Source organism: Chlorocebus sabaeus, chromosome 10, assembly GCF_047675955.1.
Source record: "Chlorocebus sabaeus isolate Y175 chromosome 10, mChlSab1.0.hap1, whole genome shotgun sequence".
Classification (NCBI taxonomy): Eukaryota; Metazoa; Chordata; class Mammalia; order Primates; family Cercopithecidae; genus Chlorocebus; species Chlorocebus sabaeus.
This window is the reverse complement of record NC_132913.1, coordinates 47447539-47461528: the sequence shown is the minus strand read 5'-3', so window position 1 is coordinate 47461528 and position 13990 is coordinate 47447539. Positions and strand designations below refer to the sequence as shown.

Sequence of the window (13990 nt, the reverse complement as noted above, 5' to 3'; positions counted from 1 at the left end):
AGGCGCTTTCTGATATACATGTTTTGTGTGATATATGCACATACATATAGATCTATACATGTGCACATACATAGACACATCTTCAAACCCACACTTACCTGTACATGTGTACATAATATACATGCACTGATCCACACATGCCCGTAGCAATCTATGTCCCTGATACTCCATGCTACCCTATTTTGGAATGCTTGGAAATCAATCTACTTTGAGTTTGAGGACTTACTATTACAGATGGTGCCAATGAATGAGAAATAAGAGCAGGAAGCTCCTCCACCGTCTTCTAGGCTTCTGAGTCATTTCCGTGTTACCACATGCTTTTTGATGATGCATGTTAAAAAAAAAAAATTCTAACAGAATGTATTAAGGACAAACATTATCTCTGACCCACATCTATATCTTTTTTTCTTTTTGGCAACATTTGAGAAAAAGACTGCACGTATCTGAGCTTAACATCTTTGAGGAGACATTAGGAATGTACGCAGAAGGTTGCTATCTGAGGATTCATTACCTTTCCCCACCCAGCTTTAAACTGCCTGATTTAAATCAGAATTAAAGTGCCTGTACACCTAAATCTGTCCTAGATTGTCTATCTAATTATCAATAAATAACAGTTGTATTTAAGGGATGCCAGGTACAGAGATACCAAAACATATGTTAGTAGTTACAGAGCATGTCAGAATACTTGCATTCTCAGATAATGAGGTGATTGCAAAAAGTCCAAAAATAAAGAGTTCATTAAATTTTGGTTTATACAATCAGTGTAACCATTTAAAAAATGATAATAATGATAGTTTTTCAATAAGCTAGGTGAATGGTTAGAATAGAATGCTAAGTTAAGAGCAAAAACCTAGGATATGAAATTGTTGATGCGCTCTGATTGAACCTGTACAGAAACACACAGAGGCTAGGATCTGGCAGTAGTACCCTGACATTGCTAACAGTGGTTGTATTCGACTGGCTGAGTTAGAAGTGATTTTTTTCCCTCCTATTTTCTTGAATATATTTAATGTGATTTTAATGACCAACATTTTTTCAAATGAAATAAAAGATTCTGGACTCAGATTATTATTCATATCTTAATTGTCTTCCCTCCCAGGCACCAAAGTGTAACTTAAAGTTCTGAGAAACACTGAGTGAATGAAGAAATGTACTCTCAATCCTAACCACCTGATGTTGAACCAAACGATTATCTGGATAGAACATTATTAAACAAAATACTGTACTGATCTTATTAAATATAATACATTGTTTTGTGACTGGAGAAAACATCAACTGCCTTTTTTTCCAGTTTTTTTTTTTTTTAAGAAAGCATTTTGTAACCCTAGGCAGGCAGTGATAATCAGTTTGTTTTTCCTATGATAGCTCGTCCTGCTGGACTAGCTTGCTTCCAGTTACAGGAAGTGAAGGGAAAGGGAGGGAAAGGAGGGACCAGTGGCTTTAATACAGGGATTGTTGTGAAGTGAATGCCAAGATATCATTTCCCCTAATGCTCTTACCAAACTCTCAGGAGGAGCAATTTAGAAGATTTTTAGGAAACTGTTTATGATGCCATTTGCAAGATTGAGGGAGGTTGTTTTTGCTTCACGTTCTTAAACAAACTAAGGTATTTCCTTTGCAAAAGGTAATTACAGGATCTTGACTCTTGCCTCAGTTTGTCTAATTTTGCTCTTGTCTCCAACTCCCCAGGGTGCCGTGTTAACTCCCTCAATGGAGCACACCATGTCACTACAGCCCGCATCGATGATCAGCCCTCTGGCCCAGCAGATGAGTCATCTGTCACTAGGCAGCACTGGAACGGTAGGTGGCAAATTAATATCATGTGTCTCTGTAAACAGAGGAGGGTAAATTAATGCAGCCTGTATCTTCCCTATCAAATGACAGGCTCTATGATAACAGATTATGTCTAATCCCCTCTCTTCCCTCCACATAACCTTCCATAAAGTAAATACTCAGCTATTTCTTGATTAATTGATGAACTGAAAGTCTATTCTCTGGGTATCTCTCCTTTATAAGAATATAGCACCCACACATGGCCACATCTAGCCTTTTATGACTATTGTCATTTATATAACTAGTACCACTGTCCCTGTGACAGTGTCATGAAGCAAAAGACAAAGTAACAAAAGATGGTAAAAGCAGGAAATTATGTCTCGCTTACTTCTTCTTTTATGGAGTTTGGGAGCATTGAATCATGATCTTAATATTGAAATATTTCACCAAAGTCCAGGGGACTCCTTTGGGTAATAAGGTTGAGCTGGCACCAGATCAGCTTCCAGGTTTGATGCTTAGCATTTTGCTGGTAAGATGGCTAAAGGATTTTAATTTAGCCTGTATTCTGTAGTGGCTTAAAAGAACAAAGGGTGGTGCGTTTTCCCCTCATATATTCAAAACCCACAGCCATTTCTTGTGAAGGCTAAGCCAGGGCCACACATATCCAATGAGATTGACTAGAAATTTCTCCTGCCTTTGGGAAAGAATGACTGTCAGTGTCAGAAAAGCCGGGCTTTGCTGCCTAATGCAGTGACCTGTTAGAGGTCTAATAAGTCATTTACCCCTGTGGATGGGCTCCACCTGTAGAAACAATACTAGGTACTAGTTTAGGGGGCTGCTAGAAAATAATGAGGTCCTTTCAGGAGAGATCTTCTAAAATCACACATTAATGATACTGAATTCTTGAGAGTGACGAACTTTTTTATCTTCACCCATGATAAACTTTTTTATCTTTACCCATGATAAACTTTTTTATCTTTGTTAGCAAATCCAAAGAAATGTGGAATTTTTAGTTTAGCAGATTCAAAACGTAGAAAACAGTTTGCCTTCCATATGACATATTTATATGCACTATTTAAGCTTTGAGGTAGCCCATTTAAATTTCTTCTTTGAGATTTCCAAATACATTATATCCATCTCACAATTCCCCTAAGTACTCCAAATTTTGCAGTTTACCATTGCCCATTCTGATCTCATTCTTCTTTCTAGTACATGCCTGCAACATCAGCTATGCAAGGAGCCTACTTGCCACAGTATGCACACATGCAGACGACAGCGGTTCCTGTTGAGGTTGGTAGAGACCATCCAGTGACCATTCTGGCTATAAGTAGTTTCAGAAATGGGTAAATTAAATAGAACTCAGAAAAATCTACCAGACGTCAAATATTTGGATAAAGAATTGGCGTTTAGCCAGATGTGGTAGACCATGCCTGTAAGTCCAACATTTTGGAAGGCTGAGGAGGGAAGATTGCTTGTGGTCAGGAGTTAGAGACTAGCCTGGGCAAACAGCAAGACCCCATCTCTACAAAAAATAAAATTGTTTTAAAATTGGCCAGACATGGTGGCATGGACCTGTAGTCCCAGCTACTCAGGAGTATGAGGCAGAAAGAAACCTTGAGCCCTGGAGTTCATGACTGCAGTGAGCTATGATCATGACAAATTAGGGTAACAACATCCAGGCCACACCTCTAAGACTCCCAGAAATATTTTCTAAGCTTATAGTGTCTTTCATACCCATCGGAGGTTCTGTCTTGTCTCTTAGAAAACGATACTACAGACACAATAAGATAAATCTGGAGTTTGCAGTCCCAGTACTAAAGATCATATCCATGATAATTAATAATGATGAAAAGAAATCAGTTGTAGTTAAGAAACTTAGTGGAAAAGAGAAAGCTGTTTTGAAACTGCTCCAGGGATGAAGAAGAAACCATACCTGTTTTTACAGAGGCTGTTAGTATGGCTAGATAACTGTTCTTGTTATGGAAGACACTGATATGGAAGAAAGAAGTCTAGCATATAAATTACGGTTAAAGAGAAAAACGTAGCATTTTCCTGCTAAATATCCTTAAAATTTCAAGGAAATGTATCAATCCAGTTGATCTTGCCCATTAGGCAGATCCCAAAGGTTCCAGTTCCAGGAAAGGATCGTAGGACTCTGGCCTGTTGGTGGAGGTGGTGGTGGTGGTAGTGGTGGTGATAGTAGTAGCAGTAGTAGTAGTAGTAGCAGTAGTTGTTGGAGGTGGTGGTAGTAGTATTTTACTTCTGTTTGTGCAGTTACTGACAACCACAGTTACCAGAGCCTACAATTCCTTATCTTCAGTCTGAAACCCAAAAAGACATCTGAAAATAAAAATTATCTTTGTAACTACTTTAGCATAAAACCTGACCTATCGCAAAACCCAACCTGAACTGAGATGAGACAAAATCTTGATCCCACTTAACTGTGCTGCTTCATTCATGGCTTCCAGTGTAGAACTATTAATATGTTTGCTTATGAGGTGCTGCCCTAGACCCTACTGGAGGCATTATGTGATATACGGCATATGCATACCACATTTCAGATTATAAAATCTGAAAATACTGAATTCCAAATCACATCTGTCCCCAGGGGATAAAAGGGTAAGAGATTTGTTTGATACACTGTAGCTTGATAAAAATAGGAAAGTCATAAACATTTGGATGGGAGGTGCTTTGGGTCTATTAGACATGCCAGCTGCTTAGGGAAATGATTAACCTTGAAAGCTCTGCATGATGTGAAGAAATTTACTTTAAAGAGTAACTGTTTTTAAGGTACTGTTGGATTCAGTCAGGCCTAAGTAGCAGAACTGAGGTTTTTTCACTAACGTGTCTCATCCATTCTGCTTTGTTTGTTGTAGGAGGCAAGTGGTCAACAGCAGGTGGCTGTGGAGACATCTAATGACCATTCTCCGTATACCTTTCAACCCAATAAGTAACTGTGAGGTATGAGGGAAGGGTCTCCGTAACTGGGGGGCCCAAGCTATGGGGCTTTTTTTTAAATCAAAATGGTGATTGAGATAACTCAGATTTTATCATGCTGCTTTAATCATGGCCCAGACATCCAGTCTTGCTGAAATATTACAATCAGTAATTTTATGAATTTAAGATTAATCATTTTGTCTAAAAAGAATGCTTTATACTGAAGCCAAATGTATAACTACTCTCCCCACTAAAAAGAAAAAAAAAAAAATCTGTAACATCAGAGAACACCAAGTACCAAAATTGTCCTATAATACAAGTATCCTATATTACTTTAATACTCAGAAACCAGAGGACCCATAGCATAAGATGTTGCTTAATCTAGCATTACAAGTTTAGCAACATCTTGATTATGAATTTAGATAAATGTCAATATCCTTAGATTGAAAGATTGTATTTCCAGCTCTTACTTGAACCACAAATTTCAAAACTTTTCACTTTACCATGCAGACTGTAATAAAATAGCTGTGTAGAAATTAGAATACCCTGGTTTCTGGATTGCCCTGGTGATAATAGTATTGTAGATTTCATAAAGTCACTGTTTGGAAACCCACATGAATTTGGCTCTAAATTAAATAAAGTATTTTGCAAGTCCTAGATGTGACAGGCATTGAAAGTAACCATCAGTTCCAGAGTTTGCATTTATCAGTCTGCCACCAGTGAGGAGCATAACCTTTTTCAAACACGTATCTCTTTAGAACAAGAAACAGATTACAAAGCTCTGTAGTGTATCACACCAAATCTACAAAAGCATTTGTCTTTTATTTTTCTCTTCCAGATGTATAGAAAGGTGTTCTTACATGAAGAAGGGTGTGAAGGCTGAACAATCATGGATTTTTCTGATCAATTGTGCTTTAGGAAATTATTGACAGTTTTGCACAGGTTCTTGAAAACGTTATTTATAATGAAATCAACTAAAACTATTTTTGCTATAAGTTCTATAAGGTGCATAAAACCCTTAAATTCATCTAGTAGCTGTTCCCCCGAACAGGTTTATTTTAGTAAAAAAACAAAAACAAAAAACAAAAACAAAAGATTTTTATCGAATGTTATGATGCAAAAAAAAAAAAGAAAAAAGAAAAAAAAAAGAAAACTTCAATTTTCTGGGTATGCACAAAGACCATGAAGACTTATCCAAGTGCATGACCGGATTTTTGTGGTTTTGTTCATTTTGTGTTTAATTTGTGTTTTTTTTTTCCAGCTGTATGAAATGGGCTTTCTGAAGTTTAAATAGTCCGACTTCACCCATGGTGTTCTGTGCTTGCAGTGCGAGTGTTGCTGTAATTCAGTGTTGCCGTCAGTGTCTCTTTTCTTAGCTTTCTGTCTTTCTTTCAACGTAGTGTGAAGTGTCTTATCCTTTTCTATGAATTCCAATTTGCCTTAACTCTTTTGATGCTGTAGCTGTTTCAGTAAAAGTTAGTTCAAACTAATGATGTAGAATGCTTTGACCAAATGAGCTGGTCTATTATGCCTTGTAAAACAGCAGCATAGGGCTTTTAAAAGGTAGTCAATAAAAGTTGCTGAAATTTTGGCTTTTTTAAATATGTAGTAGGTGTTTTTAATGATTTTTCACATAATGTGTAAGGTAGTGAAATGCAAGAAGGGAAAAATGTTTTGTGTGAAACACATTTTCTGACTGGGGAACTTTTATTAGGGTAAATTGTTTGTAAGGCTGTATGCCAACAGTTTCCTCTGATAGTTTGACTGATTTAGGATATCTGCTGTATGATGCAATGTAAAGTCTTTTTTGCCTTTTTTCAGGAAAAAAAAAAAAACTAACTTGATGTACTAGATTTAGTGTAGGTAGTGTTGGGGTTGGGGACGGGGGGTGGGGGAGGGGAGTCACTGAATGTTTTGTCCTTCCTTTATACTAATGATAGTGCTTTAGAATGAGAATTATGCCTGAAATCTGGCAAACCGAAACATGTTGCTATTGCAACCAAGTGGCAAAAGCTAAAAGTAAGGATTTATCTTCAAACATAAGCTGAGATACGAATAGAAGCAAAACGATTGGCTACTAGCTCTCTCTCTCTCTCTCTATTAGGTAAATTTGAAAAATAAAAATGACTTGGCACTTTTAAAGGTAACTTCACCAAAGACCGAAGAGCCAGTAACCAGTAGCTCCAACTTGTCTCAGCATCACATCTTCTGTGCTCTTTATTTTTGCCGGACCAGTTTGCGGTTAGGAGAATGTGCCTTTTTTGTACCTTTGCATTTAGGTTTTATAATTTTAATTGATGTATGGACACACACAAACAAAAAAGCATGAAGGAAGATTTGGATCCAAGCAGTGCCACACTTTACGTCATCACTACAAGTGTTCAAGTGTAAAGAAAACCAATTTTGAAACTATGAAATTCCTGATTCATAAATACACAGTTATTTCTACTTTAGTACATATAAGATAATTCACTGTTATTAAAGCTCTTTTATTAAGGCAATTGCATATGTTTTAAAAGCAATGGTAAATTAAGTTGTCTTCCAAAACTGTGTACTTGTCTGGTCAGCTGTGTATGATCAGTTATCTACCTCAGAGTCTATTTTCTTTTGTGCTGGGACAGGTTGCTGGCCCTCCCTGTTTCCACAGACCAAATCCTCCTAGCTCAGGAGCTAGGGCTAAGCAGTTGTTTCTTTCAAGTATTTTTTAGTTCTTAAATTTTATGCTTGTATTTGATGATAGATGTCAGTGACATTTCATAGTTTCAAAAGTCCTTGCTGCTCTGAGAAGTGTAGATTCTAGTGAAAATTACATAGTCATAAGAGAAATGTGTTTTTGTTTTTGTTTTTGTTTCTTTTTTTAAAGTTGTGGTATTATTGGTTCTATGCTCCCTGGAATATTACTGCTTTGTGAAAGTCCAGACTGAACGCAGCACCCTCTGTGTACCTAGTACAGTTATAAACCTGGGTCTCTCACTACTTGATATTTTTGCATTAGTTAAGACAGAAATTTGATAGCTCGGTTAGAGGGGAGGGGAAATCTGCTGCTAGAAATGTCTGAACTAAGTGCCATACTCGTCTGGGTAAGATTTGGGAAACATAACCTCTGTACATAAAAAAAGATCAGTTAAACATCACATAGTAGACAGCCATTAAATTATAAAAAAATTAATTTATGAAGAAAGACCTTTTGTACAGATTGAAAAAAAAAGATTTTCATAGAGATATCTATATGATCAAGAGAGTTAATTTTTTATTTTTGTTTTACTAGTGCCACAGACTTGCCAGTGGTAACTTATTTGTCCGGTTCAAGATAACTCTGTAGTTTTCTTTCCTAGGACTTGTTGTTAAACGCCAAAAGACATTTTTGAACTGTACATTTGATCAGATTGTTAGCTTTTCTGTTTTATTTCTTTTGAGAACCTTTGAATAAAAAACATCTGAAATTTTATTTTTCCTGTCAATTTTTTTAAGTAGATTAAGTATATCATAATTTTCATTTCTGATCTCTTTCTTCAGCTCAGTAGATTGGTTTGAAAGTGAGTTGATATTTATGTCAGATTCAATATATCCTCAAAATACATTTCCTTGAAAAGAATTGGAAAAACCATTCCAACCCCCTTTTGCTGGTTATTTAAATCTGTGTAATGACCAGAGACGTCAGCCGTCAACTCAGCACGTCAACGGTCGGCCCGGCAAATATCCATCCCAAAATACACCTCTAGTGGTCTGTTCTTAAAGACTAAAGAACCAGACCCTTTTTCTTCCTCCTTTCTTGCTGCTACCCCTCAACTATTTCATTGCTTGTCAATGCTCAGCAAGGAAGACTGCCTAGCAGCAGCCCTCCCACCTGTGGTAAGGAAGCATGTGGGCGAGAACCTCGGGATGATCTTATCTATGCGTTTATGACCACGGTCCTCTTTCAGAGCTACCTGTTCAGCTGTTCCCGATTGGAGGCTCCCATGCAGCATTCACGGAGGAGCAAGAACTCCTCTTTCCCTCACTTGACTGCTTTAGAGGAGGCACTTAATATGCAAAATAGGCTTCTTCTGCCCAAAGTGGAGTAAATGTTTTAGTGTGGTGGTTCAGTATTTATTTCCTGGTGTCCAGTGGCTCTGTCATGGTGATAAAAAGAGTAGACAAGGAAAACATGCAGTCCACTCCATTTCTGGGTGCCTCCCCTGCCGTCTGGATGGTGTGTGGGGTGAGTTAGATAAGGGAGGGGTCAGCACTTAACTTGCCGGAGCCAAGAAAGCGCTGGTACTTGATGGCTGTTTGAGAGAAGGAGACACATTCCTCTGATGCTAACTGGTGCTTCTCAGAGCAAGATGTCAGGGAGAAGAGAAGCATGGCCTCTTGAGACAAACCCAGGCTGCTAAGAATGTAAGCTCTGGTCTCACTTTGCGTTCCAGCCACACACCTAAGTGGTCCTTCCTATAACCAAAGGTAAGAAAGAAATGGAATTCAGGCTGCTGGGCACCTTCAATTTTGTTCACCTTATTTTTGTAGCTTCTCGCCGCTGAAGCCCGCGGCCCTCCGTCTGGCTGTGTTACGTACTGAAACTGGTAAACACACTCAGGAGCACCAATCCACGGAAAAGGGAGGATCGAGCCAGCGATGGTCGTTCACAATTACCGCTCCCATATACCTAGAGGGGTTGTGGCACCTTTGGAGATAAACCCCACCTAGCTGAAATCTCTGAGACTGAAGTAGAATTCTGGGGTTGGAGGAAAGACGGTGTGGCTGATGGTCTGTGGTCTACGTATTTCCCCCCCCCCCCCCCCGTAGTGGCTGGGATGAGAAAAGCCAGGGACTGGAGGGGGAAGCCCCGTTTTCCACCCCACTGCCACACCTTTCATGGCCAGTGGCTCTAGGTTTGTCCGCTGGAGCTTAAATCCCACAAATACTGATTTAAAACTCACTAGGAAAAAGGCAGTGCCTCCCAGCCTGAGCCGGGGCTCAATGAATGTTAAGATATGACTGATTATATCCTCATTCCATTAGGGTAGCCAAAAAGGAAAAGAGCCAGCGCCATTGGGACAAAGGTCACCGACCTCTCAACCGCCCTGCTGCTTCCACAAAAAGCCTGAGATGTCAAGTAGGTGGGGGAGGGAGGAGAGCCGGGAGCTCAGGGTTTGAGGAAGGCCAGGCAGTCTCTGCCCCTCGAATAGCAACGCGATGAGCTCAGCCCCCTCAGTCCAGGCCGAAAGCCAGATGGCGGTCACGTGGCCGCGAGGCGCCCCGGGTGCAGGGTCCTCGGCACAGCTGAGGGGTGCGCGCAGAGCTCCGCCGGGCGAAGGAATTCCAGCCCCGCGAAATGGCTCCAGAGAGTCTCCGGTGACTGGCTCGGGGGCTGCGGAGGGCAAGAGAGTGTGTGCGCTTGAGCCGCTAGAGGGAGGGCGTTTTGTTTCTCAGCCATCCGACGCGAGCTCTGCAGGCCGGAAACCCAGACCCGCGGCAGCCGACATCGGGAAGCCCCTGAGCTGAGGTTTAGCCTCTCGGGGCACACAGGCTGGGTCACAGGGGTCTTGAATTTGGGGTTCCTCCTCAGACTGGAGCGCAGGCTGTCGCCTGTGCTGGCAGCGCCCTCATTGTGAGCTTTGTTGGTCAGATGGGGAGTGACTGAAATGTGACTTTGAAGGTTCGGGGAAGCTGGGGGCGGCTAGGGAGGAAACCACGCGCCTTGCCAGACCACGTGACTCGGCACGAGCAAGCGATGGCAGGTCTCTGGGCTGCTCAGAATTGAAACGTGGCTTTGAATTAAATAATACGATTTTTTTATGCGACTCTGACAGACTTAAGATTTGATTTAGGCTATTCCAGTGCTCACACAAGACCCAGACCATAAACCAGACTGCAGAGATTGCCTATCCTCTAGTATCCTTGAAGCCACCTGCCCTACTTGAACACCTTCGGCGACCAGGTACTGCCTGCCTCACAAGGCATCAGGTATCTTTAGGGAACAGCTCTCAAACTTATTTGCAGAGGAGTCCAAATTGTGACTTTGAAATTCCCAGTTACTGGCCCTAGTGCTGCCAACCAGGATGCCACAGAGTCAGTCAGTCATACTTCAAGTGTGGAAACGTGACTCCATGTCTCTGCTCTTCTGTGGGTTGAGCATTCCTTCCAGCTTTAATTCTTCCTCGTCAGCCCTGGTCACGCCACATCATCAACTCCCCTTCCAGATGTACCACAGTTGACTCAGGATAAAACCCAAAACCGGAGGGAGAACTTGGGGCTTCACCTGTCTCCCCTGCCCTGCCGGATCTTACTATTACAGATGAAATGGTTTCCTTTTTGACTTCTCAGACATACCACAATTCTTACAACTTGTAGCCAGTGTAAATCCCTACGTTGCTTTATTTTTTAAATGACAGTGGTTATGCTAAAGACATGCAAGATAATATGAAGTCATTTTAAAATGAAGATGTTTTAATGACATGGAAAATGCTTAGGATATAACGTGAATAAAAAGTGTTAGGAACAACTGTAGATACAGTATGATCAAAAGTGTGAAATAAGTATAAAACCCAAGGAGAGGCTGGGCACAGTGGCTTATGCCTGTAATCTCAACACTGGGAAGCCAAGGCCAGAGGATTGAGTGAGACGAGCCTGGGCAATGTAGCAAGACTCACCTCTACAAAAAAATTTTAAAAATTAGCCTGGCGTGGTGGCACACACTTGTAGTCCTAGCCACTTGGGAGGCTCAGACAGGATTGCTTGAGCCCAGGAGTTTGAGGTTGCAGTGGCTGCTGTGTTTACGCCACTACACTGTAGCCTAGGTGACAGAGAGATAGAATGTCTCAAAAGTAAATAACAAGGAGAAAGTACTTCAAAATGCTTATCAAGTGGGAGGATTATAGAAAGTTTGTATTTTCTCATTTATACTTCCCTGAATAATTTTTCCAGTTTTCAACAATGAAAACATTTTATGATCAAGAAAAAAAATTCTTAAAGAATGTTGTCACATTATCCTGAAATTATGCAAGTCGCTATGCTCATATTCCAACTAAACACATTTGATCGATTTTTTTTGTTGTTGTTTAAAAGATAACTGCCCCAAGCATTGGCAGACACAAAGATGATGTGATGTGGTCCCAGTCCTCAAGGGACAATCTTAGAGACACAAGTCTATAAGTGACAATATTATAAGGAGAAGTAAGAAAAGATCTAAATAAAGAGCTGTGGGAGTTCTGTGAGGGGGCGAAGATAATGAAAACATCTCTCCTGAGATTCTCAGTATTTCCACATTTCCAACCAGTTCCTTTTTTACTGATCAGAATTCACTTGAGAGCAGCCATTTTCCTCACCGATTCCTCTACCTTCTGAGAGATGAAATTGTCAGGCAGACAAAGTCTTTTATAGTTCTGCCCTTGCCAGAATGAGACTTGGAGCAGATGTCCAAAGAGTTGACATTGCTGTCACTTCTACTCTGAAAATACTGGAGTGTGTAAGAAGAAAGAACTGTCTAAAAAAAAAAAAAAAAAAAATCAAGCAGGGTGTCGGATACTTTCCAAGTAATGTCATTTTGACTTCTTTTACCCTTGGTCACATGTCCTCCACACATCAGATTATGGATTTGCAAACACCTGTATCATTTTCCCATGTCCTCCATATATCTTGAGAACTATTTGTTATTTTCTTCCGGGAAGCCTAGGCAGGAATCCCATTTTATCCACTTTGTAATTCATGTCTTTGACACATGTTCAAGACCATAAATATTGTTCCTGGCCTCCTAGCCAGAAACAACAATTTTTCCTAAGAAATACATGAAGGAACTTCCATTACTGTTATTTTCTCCCTAACATTTAGTTCAATTTTATTGAGAAGATTTTGTATCCTTCAACTTAATTCTTCCAATGATCTGGAGTTTTTTGTTTTGTTTGGTTTTACAAACCTGTATTTTACCAAGATTTGAGGCAACTGTATAGGAAACACAATTAATTAGAAATGTAGAAATCTGAACTTGATAAATTAACAGGGAAGAGACATAAGGAATACACAGAATGTAGCTCTATAGGCCAAAAGTTCTCCACCATCACTACAGTTAAACTTCAATAATTATGTTTCCTGGCAACCAAGGTGAAAAGGGAGAAAAGAACATGCACCTGTAGCTCTTACTGTCAAAAAGAATAAAGCCTGCCAGATTTTCTGGAGAAAGATAGTATTTACTAGCTTTGTACAGGGGCTGCTGCAAGGGGTACTGGGTGGTGTCCACCACATTTCTCCACCAATACAATGACAATTTCCCAAGCCTGTTCAGATAGGACCCATTCATAAAAGTCAAGGGCGGCACAGCAAGGCACTATTTCATGATAGTGATTCTGGTAGGCTATAGAGTTATAATAGGTATTCTGAGTCTTGTCACATGTTCTTAAATGATATACCTCATCCCTCTCACAGAGCCCATTGCAATGACTCTGAAGGACAAAACAGCTCTGCAACAGCAAAAATGTTCCATATCCTCCTTTTATTTCCACATTTGGCCCTTCACATGGGAAAAGAGATGCAGGCCACAAGTCCTCCTGCCACTTACATGGCACTTCATGTTATACCTAAGACACCAACCAGTTTCTTCCATTCCACCCAAAGCAGCAGCTCAGAGGTGAGTCGCTGAGCTGGCTGATTTGGGCAGTCGCTGCCTCCTCTGGCCAGTGAGTTGGGAGGTAGGATGATGACCCTTTCCATTACCTAATACTGCAGCCTTCCTAGGGCTCTCACAAATCATAGTGCTTTTTTATTCTGCCATCAAAGGACCCTTGAGAGCTGAGGAGTGAGAATAGAGAGCCCCAGCGATGCAAGGCAGAGATAGCCCAGTGTGGCCCACCATAAACATAAAATTTCTGAAAATTCTCATGCTTTGTTCTAAATTCATGGGAATTTTGTTTACCTCATGTCTATTTTTCCCAAAAGTGGGTATGCCATTTGATTAAATTTTTTAAATTTTGAAACACAGAAGTTGCAAGTACAATATAAAGAACTTGTATCCTAATTTACCTGAGAGCAGATCACAGAACAAATGCTCCCTTACCTGCTAAAAACAAGGACATTCTCTTACATCACCACAACACAACCATCAAAGCAACATGGACTCATTACTACCAACTAAACCTCAGACCCCAGTCAAGTTTCACCAGTTATTCCAGTAATGTTCTTTATTGCAAAAAGATCCAATTCAAAATCACACATTAATTATGTCTCTTAAGTTTCTCTCAGTCTGAAATAGCTCTTCGGTCTTTCTTTGACTTTCATGACTTTGACGCAGTTGAAGATTATGGGCCTG

General features: G+C 40.2%; 1 protein-coding gene across 10 annotated transcripts in view; it reads left to right on the top strand.

The window, feature by feature from the left end:
• Positions 1–8158, top strand: part of RBMS1 (RNA binding motif single stranded interacting protein 1) — a 217182-nt gene extending 209024 nt beyond the window's left edge. For 8 of the 10 annotated variants that reach the window (XM_007965125.3, XM_007965126.3, XM_007965127.3 and 5 more), the window contains 4 exons: positions 1690–1800; positions 2983–3063; positions 4650–4734; positions 5549–5878. In XM_007965125.3, coding sequence (XP_007963316.1) covers positions 1690–1800; positions 2983–3063; positions 4650–4727 — 270 coding nt within the window. In that variant the 3' untranslated portion in view covers positions 4728–4734; positions 5549–5878. Of the gene's footprint in view, positions 1–1689; positions 1801–2982; positions 3064–4649; positions 4735–5548 lie in introns of all 10 variants that reach the window. The other 2 variants (XM_007965129.3, XM_007965128.3) reach the window with 1 other exon arrangement.
• Positions 8159–13990: the final 5832 nt, after the last annotated feature.